The sequence below is a fragment of the Balaenoptera physalus genome, assembly GCF_965194825.1.
Source record: "Balaenoptera physalus genome assembly, chromosome: 2".
NCBI lineage: Eukaryota > Metazoa > Chordata > Mammalia > Artiodactyla > Balaenopteridae > Balaenoptera > Balaenoptera physalus.
The window spans coordinates 97,665,863-97,682,830 of record NC_138883.1 but is presented as its reverse complement, the minus strand read 5'-3'; the positions used below and the strand labels follow the sequence as shown (position 1 = coordinate 97,682,830).

Here is a 16,968-nt window from a genome sequence, read left to right as displayed (position 1 = left end):
TCTATTAAAAAAAAAAGAAATAAGTGGTAAACTATAGAGAAAGGGAGGATGAAAGGTAAGAATGGAGGGAAATTTAAAAGATTGGGTATTCATCTAAAGACACTAATGGGAACAGGGTTCCTAGTAGTCTTAATGTGTTAATTCACATGTACTTAATCTTATTTGCTTTTTCCTTCTGATGATCATGAACAGAACACGAGAAAAGCTTAAGATGTTTAGGAAACTATATATCCCTATCTTTATGATTCATGAAAGAACTATTACAATCCTGGCATTGATGTAGCTAAATACAGTATGATAATTCTTAAAGATGTAAGACACAATCCACTTTTAAGAAAGATGTTTTTCATGTCTAATGCTCTTCTTTTAAAGAATGTTATCTTATTACAGATAACTATTACAGGAGTTAGACTTTTGTATCTTATTTATATCAACAAACCCTAAAGATATGTCTTATTTTGAGATATGAAATTAATTACTTTAGTGGTCAACAGTTTTGATTCTCCCCCAGTTCCCACTACTTTCAAGTTTGCACAAACTCTCACATTTAGCACCTAATATTACTAACAGTGATCCGCCAACTTTTATGTAGGAAGTTTGCTCATATGGAGTTTTGATCTTTCCTCCTTCTCTTCCTTGCTCTGAAACCTTTGCTTTCCCTGACTCAATTCCCTCTTTCATACCTAAATCACATTTATATTCATACCCACACTTATGTATCATATAACCCTCACAGAACCCCATTCCAGCTTAGTGAGAGTCAGTAATTAATAGGTTCACCTAGCGTAGACAATGAGAGGTATAAGCTGGAAAAGTAGATGGAGTTAGAACCAGGAGAGAGGGGTTACTTTCTGGAATCTAGAAAATTATTCAGAGCAAAGAAACAGATCCCAGCCTAAGTGCCAGGCCAAAAAAAGGGAAAACCAGAGCTGAAGTTTTAGGTATACCTTAAAGTGTCTAAAGACTATTTGAGAGAATGCTACATATCTAAGGATAAAAAGCTAAATAAAGCTTCCCTACACAAATCCTGCTTACACACAAACACACCATTACATGATGCCTACTCTTCAGTCACAATACCTTCTCGACTAATTCCCGGAAGCAGCTGAGTTAAAGGTCTGTGTGGCTCAGTCATGTCATTTCTAATGTAAACTGGAATTACGCTGAGAAGCTCCTGACGATCTTCCTCATGTACGACAGGAATAGATTCTAAAATCAGCTGCATCTGTTCAAGTTCATGTGCACCTGAGATCAAAAAAACACCAAATACAACAGGAATAAACACACTGTTTACTTATTGGCAATAAACGTTCTAAAGCTATAGGCAAGTAACTTAAATATTGTAATGAACACTGGGGGGGGGAATGGTTTTAACTGAATCATTAATCAGCAGATTTCACTGCACTGAATATCATCATCAACCTGCTCAAAAAGCCTATCTATTTCAATTACTGCTCACTGATACATTTAGTTTTAGCTGCTTTGTTTCCATAAGAAACTGACTTGAAGTCTGGCCTCATATTAAGGTATCATAAAGTAGCGAAAAAAGCAATGAATTGAGATTTAAAGACCTAGATTCTAGTCTTAACTGTACCACTAATTAACTCACTGTAACTCTGAGAATACTTAAAACTGTAATGACTTAATTTCACTATCAATAAAACAGAGGCCTGCACTAGATTTGTGAAACAAAAAGTTTTATAGTTATATATTAGGCTCAGTTAACATTTCAGGGCCACTATTAAAGAAATAAAAGGGGAAACACTTCAGGCTAAATGGGCAACTAAAATTTTTTAAAAAACCATTCATTTGCTTTTCCACTTATTTCTAGAAATTCATTCAACATCCAAAATTTTTCTTGAGTGCCTACAATGAGCAAGGCACTTTAGAATACATCTGTGAAACAAAACTGAGCAAGTTCCTGCTTTCATGGAGCTCACAATCTAATGGAGGAAGACATAATAACTCTGTAAACATTCACATCAAACGGTGACAAATGCTATGAAGAAAAATAGAGTAAGCTAAGGGGGACAGGAGCACTGTTGGAGGTAGGGTTAATTTATATTAACAACCAAGGATGACCAAGGAAGGTCTCACTGAGAAGCTGAAAATTAAGGAAGTTAGGGAACACACCATACATTCATATGGAGGAAAGGAGTTCCAGGAAGATGAGAAAAGGCCCAAAGGCCTACAGGAGACAGTGGCCTTGGGATGTCCAAGAAACAACAATTAGGCAAGTGTAGCTGAAGTAGAGTGGCTCGGGGGGAAGTGATAGGAGATGAGGTCAGTGGTACCAGAACACAAAGAGTTTACTTTATCCTGAATTTGATAAGAAGCCATTATAGAGTTTTGAACAGAGAAATGACATGAGCTATGTTTTCAGAGAACTACTACATTGCTCTGTGATAACTAGACCACAGACAGCAAAGGTCAAAGCAGGAAAGCCAGTCAGGAGGTCATGCATTAGACCAGGAGAGGCATAATGGTTTACTGAACTGGCAGGAGGTGGGTAGTGATAGAGATACTAACAAGCAGTTAGATTCAAGACATATTTTGAAGGAAGAGCCTGCAAGATCTGTGCTGAGAGAAGTGAAGGATGATGCCAAGATTTTGGCCTGAGCAACTAAGAAGTGGGTCTGGTTTACTAAGATGAGGAAGAGAGCAGAAAGAGAAAGTATGAGGGAGAAATATCAGGAGGTCAGTTTTGGGTAGGTTAAATTTGAGATGCCATTAGCCATCCAAGCGGAGATATTGAGTAAGACCGAAAAATAAGGCTAGGACACTTACCATAGGTTAAAAATACACAGATTTCCAATGAATGCTTAGTCCTTGCCTTTATTGCTCTGTTAATATATTGAGGTCTATACTAATCAACACTTAGATCTCCCTCATGTCGCTTTTACTGGATGGTTCACAAACCTACCGAAGAGGCTTTAGAAGGGAACTATCACTGAATCTTTCAAATCATTTCACAAACAATTCTCTTTAATTAAATGTTTAAAGTTTAAAAGAGTGTAAGATCGAAAATTATGTTATTTAGAGATTTTTTTTTTTAATCCACCTTAACTAAAAACTCTCTCACGCACTTTTTTAGACTCCTTCATAGCACCAAACTCTGCAAAAATTGGTTGTTTCTGAAATATCACAGCAGTCAGGCAACACGATATGGCAAATCAAGCAACAGGGTTGATAGGGGACACAGAAAGAATTACTGAATTTTCAACAACTGCTAAAAAATTTTACCAGGAAGTGACAAACACTGACAGACAACTCAGGCAACTCAGGTATCATTTAACAGATAACCAATAAATACTATGGATCTACAAAATATGAAATTATGTTTAAGAAGATATATGCTAAAGAACACTAGAATTCTGACTAAATTTACTGAGTGAACAATTCAGTGAATATGTAAGTTTTCTTAATTTTTTAGATATTAAAACCATTTATCTTTTCATTTTAATATTCTAAACTACAATAAATTGTTTTAAATCTTACATAAATCTTGCTTCATAGATATATGCAAAATTATTTCTCTTTGGGATAATTTTTTCCACTGTATTTTAAAATTTCTAACCTGCAAAGAGGGTTTTACCAGTCAGCATTTCAGCAAAGATGCAGCCTGCAGCCCACATGTCAATGGCTTTAGTATAATTATTAGGAGAAAGTAAAAGACGTGGAGATCTGTACCATTTAGTAACCAATCCTTCAGAAAGATGACCCTGAAAAAGAAACAAAAATATACTTTTTACTTTAGCTGAATAACAGTACATAAAAAACACGATTCACTGAAGAATCCTTAATCTAAAAACAAACTGTAATTGTAAAATCCTAAAACAATACTGTTGATCTCTATGCCTATTTTCAAGTCTCTTGCACTTGTGAGCCTGAATGGAGGTTAAACTCCCCCTGTAATATACCATCTATAAAATTATGTTCACGTGAAGTCTGCTAACCGAAGTATGCTAGAAGAATTTAGTGTTAACTCTAGGCCACATATTCAAAACAGGTTTCAGAGGAGGAGCTATTTTTCACTTCAAGTCTCAAGTTAATGAAGGAGCAGGTATGCTTTAAATCAATGAGAGAAAGGCAGGAAAGAGGACCAGAGGTGCTATTTAAAAATGCACTGCTGAGGCTTCCCTGGTGGCGCGGAATCCGCCTGCCAATGCAGGGGACACAGGTTCGAGCCCTGGTCCGGGAAGATCCCACATGCTGCAGAGCAACTAAGCCCATGCACCACAACTACTGAGCCCTTGTGCCGCAACTACTGAAGCCTGTGCACCTAGAACCCATGCTCCGCAACAAAAGAAGCCACCACAATGAGAAGCCCACGCACCACAACGAGTAGCTTCCGCTTGCTGCAACTAGAGAAAGCCCGTGCACAGCAACGAAGACCCAACGCAGCCAAAAATAAATTAATTAACTTTAAAAATAAATAAAATAAAAATGCATTGCCAACCTCCTTACTGACAATCCAGCAGGCCTGGCTTTACTGCATACCCCATTCCTAATCAATTTTTACTACTTTTACATTTATGAATTGTTTGACAAAAACAGTTACACATATATTGCCTTATTTCATCTTCAAAACAACCCTGAGAAAATGTGAAGGTAGATATTAACACTCAGATTAAAGAATCTGCTTAAGGTCATATAGCTTAGTTGGATGTAGAAATTAACTCGATTTTAGATAGTGTAACTTCTAGTTCAGTGTTCTATCTACAATACTGCACTGTTATCCATAAAGAGGATGTGGTCATCCATTTCATTTTGGTACTCAATTTCTATGTTAAAGTTTTTTTTTTTTAATTAAGTTATACTCAGTGTGAGATGATACATGAAAATGAAAAGATCTGTCTTAGACATGTGCTATGGGAAGCCAAGCAAGCAGGCCTCCCAGGGATGCTTTATAACCAAAGCAGCTCCGTTTTTATATTTTGAACATCAGGATCCCACATATGATTTCATTTGAAAACTAAAAGACCAGAGTTCGGCTCAGAAAATTAAAGCAAGCTTTTATTTAAGGCAAAGTTACTATGAATCCTTTTGGCTATTCTTATTGCCTACTTTATCTTTATGCGAATTTAGATTTCAAACTAAACTAAGTTTACTAAACAAGGCAAAACAGAATAGTATGCTCGAATGGACCAAAAAAGGCATAAAAGTTGAAATAGCAACCCCTATTACCTTCAGACAGGACCACCTTCTGCCTTAAACACATAAGGATATATCCTACTTTCAAATAAGGGAGAATTTCAGTTATATAATAAATATAGATATATAAATCAATAAAATAAATAACGATACACTTTTAAGAATTTGTATTTAATCAGGATTCTACTCCAACCTTCATTTCAAACACAGGGAGACTGTGAATGGAAAAAAGGTACTATGTAAAGTTTAATACAATTAACTAAAAATTCTGCCACAACACACAAAGGAAACATAAGCACTTACATCTGATGATGTATATCAGTTTAAAGGTCTGTCTCAGCTGACTTTCCACATACCTTATGGGAATAATGAGGATCCATGATCCGTGCAAGACCAAAGTCGCCTATCTTCAGCACCAAGTCTTCAGTATTAATGAAAAGATTAGCTGGTTTGAGATCTCTGTGCAGTACATTTGCTGAGTGAATATATTTGAGCCCACGTAGCAGCTGATACATGAAAAGCCTGGCATGCTCTTCCAGTAACGGGCCCTGCTCCAGGACATTAGCCAAGTCTGTCTCCATGTACTCCTGAACAATGTAAACACTGTTCAGTTCAGTAAGAGAGCCCACATCATCTGTTAACTGGCTTCCACTAGGACCAAGAATTTCAAACACCTTCACAATGTTATCATGGTCAAGTCTTCTAATAATTTTGATTTCACGTAGAGCATGTTTGACACTCTGGGGATCAGTAAGGACAATTTTCTTGATGGCTACTCTTTTGTCACAGTCATTGTCTACAGCAGAAAAAACCAAGCCATTGCCTCCACAACCCAATGGTTTTAAGTCCATATACCTAGAGCCCAGATCAAAACCATGAATGTTCATGAGACTTTCAAATTTCTCTGCCATTCTGAAACCCTTACTATTGCCTTTTCCTTTCGAATTGTTGAACTTGTGTAAATAAGGAAGAAAGCTGGCATCAAAAGGAAAGATCTTTCAAAAAGGTAGAAAAAAAATAATTTTGCTTCCACAGCAAGATGGTTTCATTGCATATGCCAACCAGGCCCGTTGAGTTCCCCTTAGATTTAAAGCTCAAAAAGCTCTACTCATACTGAGAATTAAAAAGATTGCAGTACTCATAGTTCAAGAAAGGGGCAGCAACTCTGCAGACATTTAAAGAAAACACTCAAGAAACTCAAACGGAATGAAATGACATACTATGCACTCAAATTTACTGTGCTGAAGGGTTTAACATTTAACAGAAATGTGAATAAATATGCACACAACAGGCTTCTATGAACATTCTCCTCACAGTGCAGATACATTCAGTGTTGGACTGGTCCTGAGCAGCATCATTCTAAGGTGCTGGTAAGCACTATTTCCGTTTTGCTTCTTTTCTTCCTTTGTTGCTGTATATTTCAACAGGAAGCCCTGGTGGCTGTTGGTTAACAGAAGATGTCTTTTGTTAGTGATCAGGTGGCTCCAGCTCACCACAATCACAATCAAAGCTACCGTCCATCTTACTCTGATACAACCTGGAGGATGAGAAAAAAGAAGGAAAAGAGTCACCACTGTAGGAAATGCTCTTTTTTTTTTGGCTGCACCTTGTGACAGGCGGAACTTTCCCGACCAGGGATCAAACCCATACCGCCTGCAGTGTAAGCGAGGAGTCTTAACCACTGGACCACCAGGGAAGCCCAGGAAATGCTCTTTTATTCAACTCTGTAAAATGACACAAATTGGGCATTTAGCTATAGGCTACTACTGGTACATTAAACATACGTATTTAGTCACTAAATGGAAAGATTACCCTCAATCAAAAACAGCTATCCATGTTGTAAGCAATTCACATGTGTTGGCTCAGACGCCAGATCCCACCATACTAGATTCTTTATATTATTTAGGTCATTAGCTTGTATAATTTCTTAAATGTCAATGAGCAAAGGAAGGCTCATAATATTTTTAAAGAATTCTTTAGAATTTCTGAGGGGTAAAGCATTAGTAACATTTTTCTAAAAATATATATATAATAGCCTACAATGTGTTAGTTCATTAAAGAACATGTTTACTTATTAACTCTGCCTAACAATATCTAATGAACAAAAGTGTAGCAGTACAAATAAGAAATTTGCCGAGCATGTTCTTAAACATGGGAGTGAACTTAAACAGTGAATAAACCTATGAATAAAACCCATGAAATGATGTTTAACTTCACTGGTAATCAGAAAAATCAAATTACTTCATGAACATAACATTTCAGATTGAAAAACATTTTTAAGAGTCAGTTGTTAATATCAAGTCTGGAGAGGAATGTGGAAAAACAGGAACTTTCATACAATATTGGTGAGAGTTTAAATCAGTAAAAACATCAAAGAGCAATTTGGCATAAGCAAAAAATAAGGATCATACTTATGACTTGGCAGTTTTTCTTCACGGACAGGTCCCTAGAGAAATGCTTGCAAATGAACATGCAAATGTTCATTTCTTTTGAAATGGCAAAATATCAAAAAAAAGCCTAAACTTTCAACAGTAAGAGATTAAATGAGTTATACTCATATAGTTAACTACTATATAATAGTAAAAAATGAATAGAGGGCTTCCCTAGTGGTGCAGTGGTTGAGAGTCCGCCTGCCAATGCAGGGGACACGGGTTCGAGCCCTGGTCTGGGAAGATCCCACATGCCGCGGAGCAGCTGGGCCCGTGAGCCACAATTACTGAGCCTGCGCGTCTGGAGCCTGTGCTCCGCAACAAGAGAGGCCGCGATAGTGAGAGGCCCGCGCACCGCGATGAGGAGTGGCCCCCGCTTGCCGCAATTAGAGAAAGCCCTCGCACAGAAACGAAGACCCAACACAGCCATAAATAAGTAAATAAAATTTAAAAAAAAAAAATGAATAGAGATGGTTGAAATCACCAAATACACACTAAATTTAAAAAGCAAACTGCAGAGAGAAATGTGCATGCTGAAACCAGTTATATCGAGTGCAAAGTGATGCTTTTAGGGTGCATACAGATGTAGCAAAGTATAAAAGACGTAAGACTGATAAATAACAAATTCATGATAATGATTACCTTGAGGAATGAAGGAAGGGATAAGAATCAGGGTAGGATTACACAGCACGCTTCAACTGTATCTTTAATGTGTTAGTTCTTTAAAAAGAAAACTGAAGTGTGACAAATTATTAGACTGTTACAGAGTTAGGTGGTATGTAAATGAAGAGCTCACATTATAGTGGGGGAATACAGGCAGACAAAAAAGTAAAACACTGATATTAGATGGCAATAAGTGTTGTGGAAAAATAAAACAGAGAAAGAGGACAGGGAGGGTAGTTAGGAAATGCCTCTGATAAAGTGTTATTGGAGCAAAGCTCTAAAGGAGGAAGTAAGGGAAGTGGGTATGCCTTAGGGATGCTATGTGGGAGAAACTGTTGTAGACAGAGGGGCTAGGACCAGAAAGCCACTAAGGTGAGTGTCTCAAGTCCCAGAAGCAACTAGGAGGCCAATGTCGTAGCTCATTTACATGTACATGCCTATGAGCATGTAATACAGCCTAACTAACCCTTAAATGGAAAGGCTTCCTGTTGTTTTTTTAAAAATTTTTTTATTTTTGGCTGTGTTGGGTCTTCGTTGCTGCGTGCAGGATTCCTCTAGTTGCGGCGGTGCACGGGCTTCTCATTGCGGTGGCTTCTCTTGTTGCGGAGCACGGGCTCTAGGTGCACGGGCTCAGTAGTTGTGGCTCGCGGGCTCTAGAGAGCAGGCTTAGTAGTTGTGGCACACTGGCTTAGGTGCTCCACGGCATGTGGGATCTTCCCAGACCAGGGCTCGAACCCATGTCCCCCTGCATTGGCAGGCAGATTCTTAACCACTGCGCCACCAGGGAAGCCCAGGTTTCCTGTTGCTGACTTCTGATCTTAAAGCTGGTATAGGGGCATATACAGTGCTATTTTCTGAATGGGTCTGAAGAGATTGGAAATAGGACAGCTGTAATAGTCCTTTGTTCAAAGAGCTAATCATTTAAAGGCAAGGAGAAAATTTATCATTGTATGAAATAAAGCAGTCCATTCTGAACCTGAACATGTAACAACTTACAATCACCTTCAGGTGTGGCCTAAGAACTGCTAGGACCCAAACACATCAGCTATTTCACAGTGGTGAAGCTTTCATACAACAGAGGAAGCCTTTATTTTCTGCCTGCTTCGTTCACATTCCTATATACTTCACATGTGGAAACACAAGATTCTGAAAAATAAAATAAGGTAACAGCATTTGCCTCAATCTGAGCAAATCTTCAATTTTGAGAAATCCACAAACATCAAAAATAATGGGTGAAAGAGAAACTGATGATACTAATAACTCAGGGACTAAAGTAGATAAATGATCCTAATGGCAATAGCTTATTTAATGAAAACTGATTATTTACTATCCCTGAGTTATTTTAATAAATATGAGTGTTTCTTACATCTACTTAATATTGTGAAAGACGTTAATAGCATAATAGCTTTCTTTGTTTCACTATGACAGAGATGGTTTCTTCTGTATGCAAGTATTTTGTCTGCTTCTCAGAAATCAAAAAAAAATAAACACAAACAAACAGACTCTGCAGACTCCTAAAAATTCTGTAACTTATCAGTCTATTTGTAGTAAAACATTTAAAAGTTAAATTAAGGTTTACAAATAAACTTTTAAATAAAAAAAATACTTCAGATTTTTAAAGGGCTTTAATTAATACTGTGTGCCTCCCCCCACTCCAATTTTTTCTATTTGTATACATCTTGATTCTTCCCGTTCCCTACCAAATATCTTAGAAAAAAAATCAGTATTTGTCGGGACTTCCCCGGTGGTCCAGTGGGTAAGACTCCACGATCCCAATGCCGGGGGCCGGGATTCAATCCCTGGTCAGGGAACTAGATCCTGCATGCATGCCGCTACTAAGAGTCTGCATGCGGCAACTGAAAGATCCTGCGTGCCACAACTAAGACCCAGTGCAGCCTAAATAAATAAATAAATAAACAAAATAACAATGATTCTTAAAAAAAATAAAAGAAATAATTGTTCATTTAAAAAAAAAATCAGTATTTTTCAAAGGCTGTCCAGTGTTTCTGAAATTTACATTTCTAGTCTGCACGTGAAACAGAATGTTTGTTCACACCTACCTTCTTGCCCAACGCAGACAATTCCTTAAAGCTCAGTCAAGTTTTAAGTTTTTGATAAATGTACATTTTTATGTCAGTTTAACAGACTTGACATAAGAACAGTAAAACCTCTAGGTACTCTCTTAAGCTTCTAGTTTACTAATAACAGCAATCATGGGCAAGCAGAAATAAGGCTTTGCTAAAAACAACACCACTGGGACTTCCCTGGTAGTCCAATGGTAAAGAATCCACCTTCCAATGCAGGGGGCGCGGGTTCGATCTCTGGTTGGGGAACTAAGATCCTGCGTGCTGTGGGGCAACTAAGCCCGTGGTGCCACAACTATTGAGCGTGCGAGCCTCAACAAGACAGCCCACGCGCTGCAACCTACAGAGCCCCCGCACTCTGGAGCCCGTGCACCACAACTAGAGAGAGAAAACCCGCACACCACAATTAGAGAGAAGTCTGAGCACCACAACTAGAGAGAAACCCAAGCGCCGGAACGAAGAGATCCCGCATGCCTCAACAAAGATCCCATGTGCCGCAACGAAGACCCGACGCGGACTCCCCCCCCCCAGAAAAAACACCACTATCATCCAAGAGCACGACAGTAGGAATTGCAGCCAGATTACGAGAGAGACATCTTTACTCAGATTATGAGAGAGATCTCTGCTCAAGACCTCCAACCACAACTGCCCCCTTTCAATTTCAGTGAGACCAAGAAGCATTACAGAGCAGAAACAAGTGGAAGGATGAGAATGCCTCTTCAGAAATCTCAATGACTGGTCAGCATTTACAGGGGTAAAGAGTGGGTAAAGATTCATCTTGGGGAAGGTAGGAGTTTTACCTACGCTGAGAACTGCAGAGTTCTCATTATAGATTCACATGATGACTATATTGAAAGCCTTAAGCAGACTTTACAGAAATGAGACCAATGTAAAGAAAGAAGGTAATATTTATCAACAAAACTGTAATTCCACTAGACAGTGAGGACTGTACCAATAAAAAATTGGGGGGGGGGGGTGAAGGAGAATATCCCATTATTTACATAGTGCTTGCCCAGTGAGTTGTGTCACTGTCTGTGAGTAGTACTCTTTGAAGTCCTTCAGTATCTATTAGACCAAAAGCTACTTATTTAGCACTTTTTTATCCAGGAGCTTGAAGAATAAGCTCACCTTAAACAGTAAGTTGAAGGTAATGTTATACCTCTGCATGATAAAGTGGATCCAGTAAATGTTTCCAATTCAGTCCCACTCCATTCAGCAAGTATTTGCTAATTATATGTTATGTACTTGTCAATATACTAAGCACTGGGGATAAAATGGTAAGTAAACATAGGCTTGGGCCCTGCCCTCATGGAGTTTATGGTATGGTTGGAGACAAACAATAAACTAACAATATGAAAAAGGAGAATGCAGAAGGGAAAAATGGTACCGGATGGTACAGGATGGTATGAGAGCCTAGACACTGGGGGATCTGACCTAATTAGAGAGGTCAGGATATATGCCTCTGGAAGCCCTAAAAAGCCAGAGGTCTCCCATGCTCCTCCTTAGTGACCATGAAGACAGCTTCTTCCTTATCGCCTTGACCCTTATGGCAGTTATATTCCAAATCCTGATCTCTCCAATCACCTCCATTTTTCATATCCATCAGGGAGCTCCATGGGCATGCACATGCAGCTCAACTGGATCAGCAGATTACTTGTCAGTGCTTTCTCCATCCTCATCACCAACCTCTAGAAATGTCTCATTTATACCATTTTCTCCACCATCTATCACGTTTAACCTCATAAAAGCAAAGTTCAAGGCTTAGACTCTGGAAAGATCTGCGGTTCTATATTCCTTCTGCACTTTCCACACACTTCAAGGGAGGAAAGGGAAAACTATGACAGGACAGTAACTTAAAAATGACCCTTCCCACCACCTTTGCAATTTCTGCCTCCAAATGTTACCCGTTCCTACCATCAGGGCTGACACTGTGTTGCTTGGAGGGAGGTCACTGGTTAAGTCTTAATTAGCTGAATCAATGTTGTTTTGTTTTTAACAATTTGGTAAATAAAATGAAGTACAGAGAATGATTTATAAGGATGAAGTTGGCTCTTTGGTTTTCTTTCAGTGATTCACCATAACATGGAAGTAAAAGCTCTCTATGTAGCCCAGGCTGGGTACCAGCTTCCAACACTTACATGTAACTTCCTGAAGCTGCATTAGCCACAAATGTTGCCTCAAGCTCTCCTTTCTTCCCTAAACTGCCTCCAGCTTTCTGTCAGTTAGCCTAACCCCACACCAAGAGAAAAGCAGGTACTCTGAGTCAAGCCTTAAGTGTATGAAGTAAAGTTATAAAATGCAAAAGAAAGAAAAGACAGTAGAATAACTTCACTCTGCCCCATCTCCACATTCTACAGAAACTGGATTTTCTTTCCTTTCTTATCCGGGAACAACTTGGTCAGTTTCAGAAAGTACAAAGTTTGAGGTGAGGGCCTTAAACATAAAGGTTATTTGTCTGGTTTTCTCTTCCATCTTCTATTCTGCTGCTTCTCAGGTTAAATGCTGACTTGGGTCATCTGGCCTGATCATACTCACTCACTTAAACACCACCACCACCACCACCACCCACCCCCCTACCCCCCCAGCTCTTGCCTATTTAGCTCTTTTCCAGGGTCAAGTGAGTAATTTGAGTTAACTGGCATTCAGCCAGCCTCACATCTCCTCAGCCAAAACCCAGCTGCTTTTGGAGAGAAGGGAAAGGTTGAGCTCTACTTACATTCACCTAGGACTGTCTCCTAACCCTGGCACAGAGAGGTGTTGTTATAGCAAATTCACCCTTCCCTAAGATCATGTTCTCAAGCTCTCATCAAAGATACTAAGTTTCTAGGGCAGAGAAGGCCAAAGGCTACAGCTTAACTGCTTGCTTATATGCATTCTTGACAAAGCCCTCACTCCTAATGTAGGGTAGCCCTCAGAGTTACCAGGGACCCCTCTCAGGATTTAGACCTAAAGGAGGTCCAAAGTGCAAACCAGTGTCAGTGAATCTTCTTAGGAACCTGGCTGGTGTGGGAGGGAGGACCTTAACACTTGAGCCCTGAAGACTAACAGGCTTTGCCTGCTATCAGTAACTACTGTAAGCTACACAAAAAACCTCTCAAACATGATTACATAGCTTCTAATAAAATATCCAGTTTTTTAAAAACTCCTCTTCTACTCCTAACTTCTGTTCTTAAATTGTCTGAAACTTTGCCTAAATAACACTTTAACATTAGGGACACTTCAACCATTTAAAATAAATATCATTATGTTTACTTTGATGCTCAATTCTAGTTGCTATTTAATTTACTCTAAGTACCTATATTGGAATATTTGAACTTCACAGACCAGATAAACAAGTCAAAGAATCTCTAAAGACCCTTCCAATTCTAAAAGTCTACGATTTATGAAAGCACCATATAAGTCTTTCACTTCAGTAGTTTTTGCTTCCACTTATTATGGTGGGATGCCCAGAATGGTGGAAATGTGATTGAAATTACTATAAACCTAACATTAAACAAACATGATCCCTTCTACAAATTTATGGCTGGAAAATTTAAAATTACTGTAATAACCCTTCATCCCACTCCTATCCTCTTCCTGCCTACGCCCTCATTTCTAAGACTCCTCTCCTAACTAATGGTAAGGAAACACTTGAGGCAAATATATAAGCAGGAGACAAGTAGGCAGCCTCCTTCTTCAAGTACCTTTGGAAATCTGAGGATTCCAACCAAACAAAAATGAATATAAATTTCTTTAGTAGTCAAGATAGGTTATGCAGTGTTACAGTAACCTATAACCCTAAAATCTCAGTGACTTAAACTTTTTAAGTCCAGCTCATGCAACAAGACCAACATAGCTGTTATCTAAACTCTTGAATTACCTACCATCTCTATCATTGCCACTCAATGTGCCAGAGGGAAAGAAGAAGGAATATCTCACTGGTGCCTAAACCTTCGTCCAAAAATGATACACTTCACTTCTACTCACATTTTACTGACCAAAGCAGGTCACATTGTCCCACCTACTTCAAGGCAGTAGGGAAATGCAATCCCAACATGGCCCAGAAGCAGAGAGAACCTAGATTGTTTTGAACAGCTTTCACTAAAACAGCTTCAATTCTTCCATCCATCCACTACATTTTTATTCAACAAAACCTTGAGTGCTTACCAAATGCCAGGCATTCTTTTAGGCATTAAGGTACAGAAGGGGTCAAAATAGTAAAAAAAACAAAACAAAAAAAACCTCAGGGAGCACATATTCACTCCTAGAGCATCACAGTATCAACAGACTCCATTGTAGTACATTCCTCCCTGTCCCACTAGGCCTGCTTTTCTCTTCTCTTTTCTAATAGCATTTTCCTTCCTTTGTCTTTGGCCATCCACCCCCAATCTCATCTAATCTCTAATCTTCAAATCCTATAATCTTCATTTTCTAGGGCACCACTCCCTCCCCCTTTGTTGTAGCTCTATTTTAAAATAAAAGGTTTGGGACTAAGTAGCTTTACTGACATTTTCTGATCATAGTTCCTGGTAGTTAGTAAGCACCTTAAAAACTACTGAATGAATTAATGTAAATAACATATTCTGCTTGGTAGTAGAAAGTTTTGGAGAAGACAAGCTCTACCCTTGATTTTTCAAAATCTGATTACATTCTGACCTACCAAGTGGGGACATCAGTGATGACTCCTAAATATGGTACTTTCCTTTCTGTGCATTCCCGCAAGAGCCTCACCCTATGGTGAACACATAGGTCTGCCAACATCTGAAGAAAGCAACTGATTTCAACCCACTCAGACTGAAGAAACAAAAACACTTCAGCTTTGTTACAGCTCCTGGTTTGTTCTGCTGAGGTAGTGGAGACGGACTGTGCCACTGAAATAGTATCCTATGTAACCAGATGAGTAGGATTCTGTAAAAAGTCCTACTAGCCTATATGATAGCACGTAGGTATCATGAAGATATGCAAGACCCTGACATTACTCTGATTTTACTGTTCTTTACTCCATCCTAGTAGGGTCTATGGCATCTAGCACCACAGCTTTCCAAACTATACATCAAATACAACAGCTGTCACTTTTGAGCTAACCCTGGTGAGGGTCTGAAGAAGGCCACATTGTGCAAGTCCACACAAAACATTTCTGGACCCTCATCAAATGGAGACAACCATGTGCTTGGTTAGAGAGTCCCCAACATTTTTTTTTTTTTAAGGGATATCCTTTTTTTTAAATTTTATTTATTTTATTTATTTATTTTTGGCTGTGTTGGGTCTTTGTTGCTGTGCGTGGACTTTCTCTAGTTGTGGCAAGCAGGGGCTACTCTTGGTTGCGGTGCGCAGGCTTATTGCAGTGGCTTCTCTTGTTGCAGAGCATGGACTCTAGGCACGCGGGCTTCAGTAGTTATAGCACGTGGGCTCAGTAGTTGTGGCACACAGGCTTAGTTGCTCCGTGGCACGTGGGATCTTCCCAGACCAGGGCTTGAACCCATGTCCCCTGAATTGGCAGGAGGATTCTTAACCACTGTGCCACCAGGAAAGCCCTCCCCAATTTTTAAAAAATGATTCAGAATGGCATACAACTTTTCTGGAATATCTCTCTTCCTTTGTTTCTCATTTTCTCCGGACCTGAACAAAGCTTGCAAAATAAAAAATAGTGTTAAGTTTCCTTTCAGATTCACACTATGGTTTGGCACTGCTGAAAAATTCCTGTCTGATTTCACTAACCCCATACTAAAAAAAAAAAAAAAAAAACCAAAGAAACATGAAGAGATCTGAAGTCTAGTCCAGGATCTGTGGCTAAATTAGCTTTGTAATCAAAGCATCTCAGATTTCTACATCTTAGTTCCTCATCAGGAAAATGATGGAGCTAAACTACGTGATTTCTATGGTCTCTTCCAGCTCCAAAATGTTTTAAGTTTAGTGAAAGGGTTAGGATTTCCACTCCTGATTAGAATGCAGAAAGTTGCAAGACACCATTACTCTCACCCTATAAACAATGATAAGCTGAATAAGCTACAAAATTGTAGTTTTTTTGTTTTGTTTTGTTTTTAAACATAAGGGGACTTCCCTGGTGGCGCAGTGGTTAAGAATCCACCTGCCAATGCAGGGGACACAGGTTCGAGCCCTGGTCCGGGAAGATCCCACATGCTGCGGAGCAACTAAGCCTGTGCGCCACAACTACTGAGCCTGTGCTCTCAAGTCCTTGAGCCACAACTACTGAGCCCACGTGCCACAACTACTGGAGCCTGTGCACCTAGAGCCCATGCTCCTCAACAAGAGGAGCCACCACAATGAGAAGCCCCCGCTCACCACAATTAGAGAAAGCTCGGGCACAGCAACAAAGACCCAATGCAGCCAAAAATAAACAAATAAATTTTTAAAAAACACCAGAAAGTTAAGGATGTAAAGAACTCTAAATAAATTAAGTTCCAGAAAATGTCAAGCTCTTCATAAGACAAGAGACCATGGCTATTCTCATTCCTGGCAAAGTGGCAAGAAAACAAGAAATTTTCCACTAACAGGACTAAGAAGAAACCAGCCAAATTTATAAACAAATTTTACTGGCTGAATGTGGATTCAGGTAACAGATTAGAATTCAGAGGAAGCCCAGTTACAAGCCCCACCTGCCAATTCTTCCCCACGGGTCCTCGCTAAGTGCACAAGTC

At 39.2% G+C, this 16,968-nt stretch overlaps 1 protein-coding gene across 5 annotated transcripts in view; it reads right to left on the bottom strand.

The window, feature by feature from the left end:
- The window catches only part of MAPK6 (mitogen-activated protein kinase 6), a 44,615-nt gene that overhangs the window by 7,619 nt on the left and 20,028 nt on the right, over positions 1-16,968 (bottom strand). For all 5 annotated transcript variants that reach the window (XM_082446316.1, XM_082446314.1, XM_082446312.1 and 2 more), the window contains 3 exons: positions 5,511-6,691; positions 3,578-3,722; positions 1,081-1,245 (listed from right to left, as the gene is read on the bottom strand). In XM_082446316.1, coding sequence (XP_082302442.1) covers positions 1,081-1,245; positions 3,578-3,722; positions 5,511-6,065 — 865 coding nt within the window. In that variant the 5' untranslated portion in view covers positions 6,066-6,691. The remainder of the gene's footprint in view (positions 1-1,080; positions 1,246-3,577; positions 3,723-5,510; positions 6,692-16,968) is intronic.